This window comes from Balaenoptera musculus, chromosome 1 (assembly GCF_009873245.2).
Source record: "Balaenoptera musculus isolate JJ_BM4_2016_0621 chromosome 1, mBalMus1.pri.v3, whole genome shotgun sequence".
NCBI classification, from domain to species: domain Eukaryota; kingdom Metazoa; phylum Chordata; class Mammalia; order Artiodactyla; family Balaenopteridae; genus Balaenoptera; species Balaenoptera musculus.
The window spans coordinates 45,203,977-45,216,335 of NC_045785.1; the positions used below are offsets into that span (position 1 = coordinate 45,203,977).

At 41.8% G+C, this 12,359-nt stretch overlaps 1 protein-coding gene across 5 annotated transcripts in view; it reads right to left on the minus strand.

Moving 5' to 3' along the window:
- YIPF1 (Yip1 domain family member 1) overlaps window positions 1-12,359 on the minus strand; it is a 34,993-nt gene that overhangs the window by 14,502 nt on the left and 8,132 nt on the right. For all 5 annotated transcript variants that reach the window (XR_005017239.1, XM_036831740.1, XM_036831747.1 and 2 more), the window contains 5 exons: window positions 11,069-11,149; window positions 10,709-10,796; window positions 4,076-4,192; window positions 930-1,096; window positions 387-569 (listed from right to left, as the gene is read on the minus strand). Coding sequence is in view for 4 of the 5 variants with exons in the window: in XM_036831740.1 (XP_036687635.1) it covers window positions 387-569; window positions 930-1,096; window positions 4,076-4,192; window positions 10,709-10,796; window positions 11,069-11,149 (636 nt within the window). In the remaining variant the exon portion in view is untranslated. The remainder of the gene's footprint in view (window positions 1-386; window positions 570-929; window positions 1,097-4,075; window positions 4,193-10,708; window positions 10,797-11,068; window positions 11,150-12,359) is intronic.

Genomic DNA, 12,359 nt, shown 5'->3' on the forward strand with positions numbered 1-12,359 from the left:
AACTTTTTCCTATTTTGACTTCATTCTCGAGCTTTCTACCTATGAAACGCTGAATTTCAAAACTCTTTCTGAGTCTGTGCAGAAAACCAGTAAAAGCATCCAGAGGTGGAACACCCGCCGCCCGGACCCTCCGCTCCCCAGCTCTATATGTAGACACTCATCCACCCCTACTTCCTCTGTCCAGACACCAAATCTCAACCAAACTTCAGAAGTTAGGTGAAGTCAGAGATTATAATCAAATTCTCATGACTATTATTTCTCATCTAGGACAGTCTATTTAAAACGTTATTTATTTCACGGAGCCAATTTTTAAAGAACCGTGGTGTCTAACATTTTGAGCATTTGCATCTAAAGCGCACCGGAAGAGCATCGGAATGAGACCATACCAGGCAGCCCACAGAAAGCAGCATGTGAAGCAACACAATTGTCACAATTGTGGCCAATGCGATGCGTCGGTTGTCCTCACGAACTGCTGGCCAAAATGTCATTGCCAAGACAGAGCCTGAGATGCCCAGGGCAATCGTAACTAGAATCCAGCGGACCACTTTCTGGGGGATGATCCACAGTATCTGAAAGAAAAGGAGGGCGGGGAGGGTTTGGGGGAGGCATTCAGCGAGGCATTTGTTCATTCCAGGCACATGTGTTCATAAAGGCCCAGGAGCCTGTCAACAGCTGGGCCTTCACTGCCACTCACGTTTCCCGGAACAGCCCAGAGAAACGCCACCAGCGTGCAGACTGAGGGGAACGCTTTCCTAACAAAGGGCTCAAGATCCAGGGAAGGCACTTGGCTCCCCGGCCCCCATTCCCACTAAACTTCTAAATTCAAGGGGTATTTTTCAGATGCACATCAGTGTTAGGCTAGAAATAATGATGCTGGTTGACTTTTCCACTAAGAACAGGGCCTCACTCAGAATCAGTGTGGTACTTACCGCCGTGGGGATATAAATGAAGAGTGAATATCCATAGACGCACACAATCTCCAAAAATGAATAGGAAACGATGTTCATAACTTTACTGTTTCTCCACACAAGGAAACCCCAGAGTGCAAGGGGAACCAGCCAGGCATAGGCATAGATGATTGTGGCTGCGATGGACACTGAGGGCGAGAGGACACAAGTTTTAATTCCACCATGCCTTTAATGCACTGTCACGGCACTTCCGGTACCTGCTGGACTTACTTCCTGCAGGAGTGTCCACCTGCCTCACTGGATCAGGGGATCGTGTCTTACTGGTCTCAACCCCTGAGCCTGGCACAGTACCCAACAAGCAGTAGGTGCTCTATAAATGTGCTGAATCCATGCCCCTTTAGCATTTGCGTTTGTGGTGATGACCAGTAGTCTTTCCTATGGTTTCTATAATTCACTTAATAACTAACAACTAATAGTATTAAACAACTGAATTATGCAACTGAAATACTTACGAGGGCCACACTGCAAGTGTTTAAATACACAGAACATTTCAATCAAATACAAGTCAACTATCCCCTTGGAAGAACACATCTTTCTTTAGCAAATTTATGAAAATGACCTGGGTACAGATTAACTTGTTCTACATGTTACTTAGAGTTCCTTCTGTCTCTGAAATAGGGAGTTCCAGCTCACCAATGAATTGCTTGGAATAGTCTCCAGTTCCACTTTCTTCTTTAAATAATTCGGTCTCTGTGGTGGAAATGCTACTTAGCGGCTCCTCAGAGCAGCAATGCTCAGTGTATTACTTACTGTCCCTCCCTCCCCCTCCTCCAGCAGCACGCCCTAGAGGATTCATCCTTCCTCTTCTGGAGTGGAGGATCATAATCGGCTCAGTCCACAACACCAGCCCTTCCCAGATGAAAGTCACCAGGTAATCCACTGAACGCTCTTGGTAAGAACAAAGGCACTCCTAGTAACTACAGTCAGACTCTGGGTAAGATATGTGATTGTCCAAAACATTTTCAGCTCCCAGAGCAGTTTTTTTCACATGGGGAACTCCAGCATTAAGCCAAATGTAATTTTGCTGATATACTGCCTTTTTCTTGAATAACTAAAGGGAGGGGAAGGGAATTGCTTCAGTGACTACAGCTCTCCACTGGGTGTCAGGCATTACACTGAGTGCTTTACTGAGAGGTAACGTTGTACAACAGTCAGAGCTACAGACTGTATATGCAGACTCTAATCCTAGCTCTGCCACTTACAGCTGAGTAGACCTGGGTGGTGAATTACTTAACCTTCCTGCCTCTCATCTGTAAAATGGGAATAATAATAATACACTACCTTATAAGATTATTAGGAGAATTCAATGAGTAAAACAGGTATATTAGAACACTGTTGATAAATAATAAATGCCCAATCAAGAATAAGCTTTTTATATTGTTAACTGATATATAAACACATTATTTCATATAATCTATATCTTTATTTTAGAGATGAGGAAACAGGATCAGAGAGCTAAGTGGTTTGGTTAGGGTCAAATAATTAATAAGTGGTAGAAGCGGGACATGACCTTGGATGTGTGACTTATAATCTTTACATAAAATGGAAAAATATTTATTGATCGAGTCAACGACTATCTTACTGGCACATACATCCCATGACTCCCTGATACTGGGATGCCCAGCCAAACAGGATAAGAACAGACAAGGACCCCGACCGTGCCCTCCCCCTCCCCCCACAGCTTCCACACCCTCAGGCAGGGTGATTCACTCCTCTTCTCTGTCAATATACCTCTACAGACTTCTGATATAGAAATTAACACATACCATTTATTACAGCAATATCCATTTACCTGTTTTTCTTTACTTAACCACTGAGCTACTTGAAGGCATATTGATAGTTCATGGATAATATTTATTGAGTTAAACTTAAACCAAGGTTACTTGACAAATGGAGTTGGGACTGAATCCAGGTCTGACTCCCTAATGGAGGAGAGAAGAAGGGAAAATGGGCATGGAGAGTAGAGGGGAGGAAAGGAAAGCTACTTGGACATACACACAGGTAAATACATTTCTCTACAGACACACAGATATGTGTACATACATATATAGCAATAGTTAATTTTACTGAACTCTTTTTGTACAAGGCACTATTCTAACCTCTTTACATACATCACATCTTTATTCTTAAAATAGCCCTATAATATAGGTATTCTTATTCCCATTTCACTGATAAGGAATCTGAGGCCAAGAGAGATGAAATAATTTGCCCAGCAAGGTAGAAGCTAGTGAATGGTGGAGCTGGAGCCTGAAGCCGATGGCCTGGTTCCCGAGCCCATGCTCTTATACAGCCTTTCAACGGGAGAGCAGGCCAGAAGGGACGGAGGGAGGGAAGGAGAGAATGGAGAAAGTGGCAGAGGCCAATCTCCTGCAGAGCCAAACACCTCCAACTTGGGGTGGCTGACATCTGCAAATCCCTCAAAGCTGTTTGTTATTTTTTCCCCAGCTATCCAATACTGCCACAAGAAAGGACGTTTTAAAATAAGAATGTCATCCACAAGCCCATCACTAGGACACGTTCACTTCTGCATTTTCCCTTCTAGGCCCTGACCATTTGCAAACTTCTCTTTAACAAAGTTGCTAACAGCACTGGCCTAAGCTTGGATTATGAGTTTTCCGTGTTGCTCTAAGTGCTTCATAATTAATGGCTACAGACCCAGCTAGTTGAGTCATCATGCCTTAAATAACAATGCCCCTACTGTTTCCAACATTTGGATAATACAAATAATGCTACAGTGGAGACTTTCATGCACATTGCTTTTTACTTATTTTGTACATTTTTCTTTGGATAAATTCCGATTGCTATGGGGTCTTGCCTTACAGTTTTCCAAAAGAGTATATGGATTCACAATATTGAATATACTTAATGCCACTGAACTGTACACTTAAAAATGGTTAAAATGGTACATTGTAGGTTATATATATTTTACCACAATAGAAAATAAAAAGGCTATGTGGATTTATATAGACGGATGATTAATTTTGAGCCCTTAAATACAGAAAAAAGGGCTGCAGGACCTACAGACAGGGGTCTAAGAGCTCAGTGGGTAAAAAGAACTCACGGTTACCAACTAACAGCATTCCAAATGAGTCAAGCTATTCACCAACCTTTTCGGAATTCGGGCACATAATGGTATGTCTTCCTTCCCAGATGGATTAAGAAGTTGGAAAGATTCCCACTAATTGCTATGGCAAAGACCAACGTGGCACATATCCAAAAGGGGCCTGCAAAGCAAACCAGAAAATTCAGACAAGAAAATGAAGAACCAGCTTTTAGGCTCTCACAGAATAATTTCTTATCTCCCTCACCCTATTCATGTGAGGTGAATATGAATTTTAGATGGAATCTAAAGGGAACGGAAAATGAATTTTAGATGGAATCAGTACTCGTTTAGTGGGGATTTTCTTTTTTAAAAGGTCAAACATACAACTCAGTAATTAGCTGCCTTAAAGACAAGGGGGATTGAAATGCACAGACCAAAACACCTTCCATGATTAGATGAATAAAGACACTGATTTGCTTATAGTTTCTTTTATTGGAGGATCATCCAAAAAAATTCATGGACATTTTGTTAAACCTTCACCATCAGGATACAGGAAGCAAAGGTTACTTCCTTTACTTAAGTACCAAATGTTAATGCCAGAGAAAAATATTTTAAATCAGATAGGTCCTTTGTTGTCTAAATGGAAGAGTAGGGCAAGCAAAACACTTTAGGAAAGGGTTCATTTAATCTAACAAATCACCGTGTATGTGTATGTGTGTCTTTATTTTTTTCTTTCTTTTTTTAATCAAAAAGTAATACATGCACATAGTTCAGTGTTCAAAAGGCACAAAAAGGGAATATAGAGAAAAGTAAAATTCCTTTCCTCTCTGTTCCCTAGCTATGCATTTTGCCTCTACAGAGCTCACCGCTGTAACCAGTTCCTGGTGAATCCTGCCAGAGATTCCTATACACATATAAGCAAATGCATATATGTGTGTGTGTGTGTGTGTGTGTGTGTGTACGTGCTTTATACAAACGCTAACAAGCATATGTATTTCCACCTTATTATGTTCTGGAGATTCTACTATAGCTATTCATAAAAATCAGCTAATTCTTTTTTAGTGATTATAAAAAATTCCACTACGTGGATGAGTGCACCATGCTTTGTAAATCCCTTTCATCATTTCGCTTGATTTCATGAACACCATCCTTGTTTCTCCCCATCTAGAAAAAGGACTATTAGAACAAATACAATTTTTAAATTTAGAGATTTTAATAAATTTTATGAATTTCATTTTTCAATTTCACTAATATTCTGCAATATCTTTTGGGATAACTGCAGGCACCTTGACATATAAAATTAAGAAAATTATTGTGTTGGGGGAGATGACTAGCAGAAATGGATGAGCACTTTTCAAAGTCAAGTTGCTTCCTTAAGGTGGGAAAGGGAGCACAAGCACTTGACTGGGAGGCTCCAAAGAGCCACCAACATCAGCTTCCCAAGGAGCGCCATTTACTCACTAGCCTGCAGGCGCTCTGATATAGCCAAGGATTAGGTCCTGTTCACTGTATTATTCTGAGTGACTAACACATAAAATATTTAACAACAACAACAAAAAAAACCGACAACCAACAACAATAATTTAAAACTCCCCAGAAGCTTTATTGAACAAATGAACAAAACTGACAACGTGTTGTTGATGGGCTGAGACCATCAAAGCATGCGACCACAAGTGGTCAAAATATTATACTACCCGTAACTAGAAAGCAGAGACTATCGGATCCTGTCAGCCATTATTTACTAAATACCTACTATCCTCTGGGCCCTGGGCTGGTGCTGGGGACACAATGATGTGTGACAGACACAGTTGCTGCCTCTGGTGCACTCAGGCACACAGGAAGCCTGGCCTCTAGAGAAACACAACCACCTGCTTGGCCTCTAGAGAAACACAACCACCAGGCCTGCCACAGTGCTTCACTCCGTCTTCTCTCTTCCTCGTTCCTGCCAAATTCCTACTCTAATTATGGGGTGGGGTGGGAGGGAGCGTTAATTTAGTTTGTGCATTTTATGTTATAAAATATTTCTAACATACAGAAAAGCCCAAAACTGATAAAACAAAAACTGGTATACCCATCATGCCTTTTTTTCAAATCTTTCTAATGCTGTCATACTACTTATATCCTTCTACAACATGTTTTGGTTTTTTTTTAATTTATTTTTGGCTGCGTTGGGTCTTCATTGCTGCGCGTGGGCTTTCTCTAGTTGCGGCGAGCGGGGGCTACTCTTCGTTGCGGTGCGCGGGCTTCATTGTGGTGGCTACTCTTGTGGAGCACAGGCTCTAGGCGTGTGGGCTTCAGTAGTTGTGGCACACGGGCTCAGTAGTTGTGGCACGCAGGCTCAGTAGTTGTGGTGCATGGGCTTAGTTGCCCTGCGGCATGTGGGATCTTCCCAGACCAGGGCTTGAACCCATGTCCCCTGCATTGGCAGGCGGATTCTTAACCACTGTGCTACCAGGGAAGCCCACCTTTTTTTTTTTTTTTTTTTTTTTTTTTTTAATTGACTATCGTTCTGAGATGTAACCATGTTGATGCTTATAGATCACATTCATTTCTAAAACCTACAGAATTCCGTATATGAACACACCATAATTTACTGATCCATTCTCCTGCTGATGAATATTTTGGTCATTTCTAAATATTTGCTATTACAAGCAATGCTGAGGCAATGAATAATAATCTTCTTCTACATGCCTTCTTGTATATATGTGAGTTTCTCTAAGACTATTTATCTAGGAATAGAACTAAGTTGTAGGGTATGAGCATCTTCAAACTGCTCCAATTTGTGGCACCAGTTACCTACCCACCCACATTATACAAAAGTTCCCCTTGCTCCACATCCTTGGCAACAGTTGGTATCAATGTTTATGAAAAGCTGACTTAGAGTAGGTCATTCCTCTGTTCAGACCCTTTGATGGCATCTCACTCAAGCAAAAGCCGAAGTCTTCACTTGCTTACAAGACCCTACATGATGTGCCCCTCCACACTGTCCCTCTGACCTCAGCCACTAGACATCCTTGTTCACTTTGGTCCAGTCACACTAGACTCTTCACTGTTCTTTGAGCACATGAGGCAAGTTCCTACCCTAGGGCCTTTGCACGTGCTGAGCTCTCTGTTTCAAATGCTCTTCCCTGAGATACCTATACGTATTGCTCCCAATTCCTTCTGGTATTTACTCAAATAAATTTAAATTTTTTTTAAATTTCAAATCCACCCACCTATGCAAACATTTACTGTCTTTCTTCTCTGCTTTTAAATTTTCACCTTAGCATTTCTCACTAGCACACTATGTATTGGTATTTTACCTATTTTCTTTGTCTATTGTTAAACTTAGATTATAAACTCCCTCAGGCCAGGGATTTTTGTCTGTGTTATTTACTACTGTACCTCCAATGCCTAGAAGAGTAAGTGTTCCGTGTTTGTTGAATTAACCGAATGAATGAATGAAGACAAGCCAATTTGTATGCTTGCTAAAATAATGGACATAAATAATATCCTGTTTAAATTTTTATTTCAGGTAGGGATAAATATCTTTTCATATATTTATTGGCCATTTGGGTTTCCTTTTCTGTGAATTGCTCATTTTCCCCCAGAACTTATACTTGGTTTTATTCTCATAATCGGTAGGCATCCTACATGTACACTTGCTTTGCATCCTTTGTGGGTTATGTGCATTGAAATATTATCTCTGGTCTGTGGTTTATTTATTTATTTATTTATTTTTTACCTTGCTTATGGTTTATTTTGTGGTGTAGAAATTTTTATTTATTTTTTTGGCTGTGTTAGGTCTTCGTTGCCGTGCACGGGCTTTCTCTAGTTGTGGTGAGCGGGGGCTACTCTTCGCTGTGGCGCACGGGCTTCTCATTGTCGTGGCTTCTCTTGTTGCGGAGCACGAGCCCTAGGCGCGCAGGCTTCAGTAGTTGTGGCAGGTAGGCTCAGTAGTTGTGGCTTGCGGGCTCTAGAGCTCCGGCTCAGTAGCTGTGGCGCACGGGCTTAGCTGCTCCGCGGCATGTGGGATCTTCCCGGGCCAGGGCTCGAACCCATGTCCCTTGCATTGGCAGGCAGATTCTTAACCACTGCACTACCAGGGAAGCCCAGAAATTTTAAATTTTAGTTTAAATGTAGTCAAATTCATCAGTCTTTCCCTCAGATTCTGCAGACTGGCTCTTCTGTCATCTTGTTCCTGACCACTTTCCTCCAACCCACCCCACGAGGCCCAGCCCTCTCTGCTAGAAAACACTTTACCGATATTCTACCTTCTTTTTTTAACCAGGTCTATGGGCTCGTGAGGTTAATAGTGTTGTGGGAAGAAGGATGCTTTGGGTTCATATCCTGGCCTTGTCACAAGAGACAGCCAAACACAGTGATGAAGAATATGGATTATGAGCTACGGTGCTGATTTGAATCCTCCGCCACTTACTAGCTGCGTGATCTTAGGCCAGTTGCTAGACTTCTATGCGACACAGTGTCCTCATCTATACAATGGGGATAATAATAGTACCTACCTCATAAAGTTGGGGTCATTATGAGGATTACATGAGTTAATACAGGTTCTTCCCTAATAACAGTGTCTGGCATATATCAAGCATTCTATGTGTGTTTGCTATTATTATTGTTGTTGTTGTTGTTGTTGCTAACTCTGTGACTATGGGCAGGCTGTCCTCCCCAAACCTCAATTTTTCTCTTTTGTATGATAAGGCTACCTTGGAGCATGGGAAATAAAACAGTGTAACACAGTAAAACAGTGCTGAACTCCATGCTTGGCACCTGTTAGGTGCTCAACAAACGCTGGGTCCCTCTCTTCTTTCTCCTTGGGGGTGGAGATCATGACTTTATCTTTGAATCCTCAGTCTCTAGCACAAAATAAGGCGCTCAAAAACTGTTTGAGTACCTACTCTGCACCAAGCCCTCTGCCAGGTGCTGATGACGTGGATTCCTCAGACACAGAGTCTGCTTCTCAAGAAGTTCTCAGGCTAGAAGTGAGGATGAATGAGAGAGCTAGAAAGAAATGCCACCTTGGCAACCTTTAGCTGAGAGGCCTGGGCCAAGGCAATGGTTTTCACACTATGCTCACCGGAGCTCCAGGAATTCCACGGACATCTGGATGGAACTTCTGTGTCTGTCCCTGAGGGAGGAAGCTGAGTGGAAGGGAGACTTTCCTCAACCTCCATCATAGCTGCTCCACTTTGACTGGTTTTAAATATTGGACATCCGTGCCATTTGATGAAAAGGTTCTGTAGCTTAAAAACACCAGTCTAATAGAATAAATGGGGGCTTTTACATAAAACTAAACTAGGAGCTAGTTCTACTTTTTTTGGGGGGGGCCATGCTGTGCGACTTGTGGGATCTTAGTTCCAGGAACTGAACCCGTGGCCCCTGCAGTGGAAGCTCGGAGTCCTAACCACTGGACCACCAGGGAATTCCCTACTTTTACTTTTTAACTGATGTATAGTTGATTTACAATATTACATAAGTTTCAAGTGTACAACACGGTGAGTCACAATTTTTAAAGGTTACATTCCATTTATCGTTATTATAAAATATTCGCTATATTCCCTGTGCTGCATAGTATATCCTTATAGCTTATTTATTTTACACTTAACTAGTTTGTACCTCTTAATCCCCTACCCCTTATCTTGCCCCTCCTCCCTTCCCTCTACCCACTGGTGACTACTAGTTTGTTCTCTATATCTGTGAGTCTGTATCTTTTTTGTTAGATTCACTAGTTTGTTTTAGTGTTTAGATTCCACATATAAGTGATATCATACAGCATTTGTCTTTCTCTGTCTGACATATTTCACTAAGCATTAACACCCTCCAAGTTCATCCATGATGTTGCAAATCCCAGTTTTAGTTTTCTCACATGGAAAACAGGGATAAGAGCACTTAATACATAGCCTTGTTGAAAACGATTAAAGAGTGTATGTAGTGATTGGCACACAATAGATTCTCCTGAATTCCTTTTCCTTTTATAATCAACAAGTATAATCACTCTAAAACTTAATGTTTAGGATTGAGCATATATATTACTGAACGCCACTGAGCACCAGCTTCCTCTTTTGAAAAATGGGGATAATAATACCTACCCAAAGGTTGATGCAAGAATTAAGTGTGCCCGCGTGCACCAAGTCTTTCGTACAGCACCTGCACACAGAAGCACTCAGAGCCGCTGGCTCACTTCTCCCCTCAAACACAGGCCACCGTTGTTGGAACCCTTTCCTTCAGGATCACTGGATGGACCTCTGACCCCTTCTCGGATAGCACGGAGGTTGGAATGACATTACCCCTTGGCCCATCCTCTTACAGACTTTCAAGGGGAAGCCAGCCTGTGCAGAGCTGGAACTCAGCACATTATGAATAAGCGTGAGAGAAGCTCCTCCACACTCACCCCTACCATGAAATCCTCTAAAATTAAAATCAACAATCTCCTCTTACACAAGTGACTTAATTTGTCTTGAATTTGTAATGTCATTTGAAGACTTTCAAAGGACATACTATTACTTGTCATCAGGGCATTAATAGAACATACAATTGCATTTTCTCCAAATTCTTTGCAACAGTTGCTACCAAAGCTCAGAAGAGTCAAATAAAACACTGCATGCCCCACCAACAGTGCGCTTCTCCAACTTTCCAGGCAACCCGCACACTCACCTGAGCTTAGCTGGGACACGGAAAAGAATCAAAACAGCACTACACATACCATAGAGATCTGGGTTGCTGCGGATATACAACCTCACAAAGTTTTTTCCTGGTATTGGCAAAAGAGACCCCTTTATTCTGTCAAAGACCTGCAAAACAGCACAGCAGTAAGTCTACTGAAGATTTTTTTCTTAAAGTTTAATAAGTTTGCACTGCAAAATTGAAACTCAGTGATTAGAGCTTTTATTATTTATTTAGTATTTTTTTATTATTTCATTTAGTATTTTCAAGTGCTAATTGATCTTTTACTTTTGAAGACCATATCCAGTATACAAAACCTTTCACATTACTCGATTGTTTAACCATAGAAGAAACAAGTCTGCATTATATGACAAAAGAAAGGTAAAACTGGTTTACAAACCTGGTAAGTGTCTACATCAAAGAATGTTTGATAGTATTCAAATGTCCAGAAGGGGGAGCTTTTCTTCTGTCCAGCAAGTAACTGTCAGAGGTTAAAATAAAAAACATAATGAACACAGAAGCAATTTCCTTATTCTAGCTACCCAGAGAAAGAGAAAGAGAAAGAGAGAGGGTCTAATGGAAAATCAAGATGTACGAAAGACCAAACTCTTCTGCATTCATCAATCAATTTTACCATAGCCATGCCCAATTCTCAGCCTGACATAAAAGCATCAGTTCTGAAGACACACCAAAAGGTTTCAAATCCTGGTCCCTCCACTAGGGGATGGCTTCATCAAATCACTAGACTCATCTCAGTCTTCCTTATCTAAAAAGTACAGGTGGGCTTCCCTGGTGGCGCAGTGGTTGAGAATCTGCCTGCCAATGCAGGGGACACGGGTTCGAGCCCTGGTCTGGGAGGATCCCACGTGCCGCGGAGCAACTAGGCCCGTGAGCCACAATTACTGAGCCTGCGCGTCTGGAGCCTGTGCTCCACAGCAAGAGAGGCCGCAACCGTGAGAGGCCCGCGCACCGCGATGAGGAGTGGCCCCCGCTCACCGCAACTAGGGAAAGCCCTCGCACAGAAACGAAGACCCAACACAGCCAATAAATAAATAAGTAAAAGTCATTTGTGAGACAAATATTTAAAAAGTACATGTAACAAGATCTACCTTATAGGATAATAGGAAGGATTAGCTTAATTACTATGCAAAACAACATATATATGTATATACACACACACAAACATGTACCTACAGAAGGCAGTCAGTGTAAATATCTTTTCCCCTTCCTCCACTTCAACATCCTCACTACTATCAGCACCTGAATTCTCAAAAATCTGATACACTGACTCACTCTGAAGAATTAAAAACTTAAAATATACTGCTCTAACAAAAAACCAAAATTCTTATTTAGAAGAGGCGCACTAGGAGGGCCATGCCTGTACCAAGAGCACAGCTCTCTACAGAAGAATGCACGCCCCATGCCAGGAATTGTGACTGCCATCCCCAGATATCTGAAGAGGACTCATACAGCAAAAAGTACAGATGCACTCTAAGGACCTTTGCAAGACGAGGGAAGTTACTATAGGCAGATATTTTTTGTTCACTATACAGGAAAAACTTTCCACCATTAAAGTTTTCCAAAAGTGGTAGGGGCTGCTTTACATGATCATGAGCAGCCTGCTCCTAGAGGCATTCAAGTGCTGTCTTTCTGACATACCACGGACAGCATTAATATCTTGAGAGGGAAGC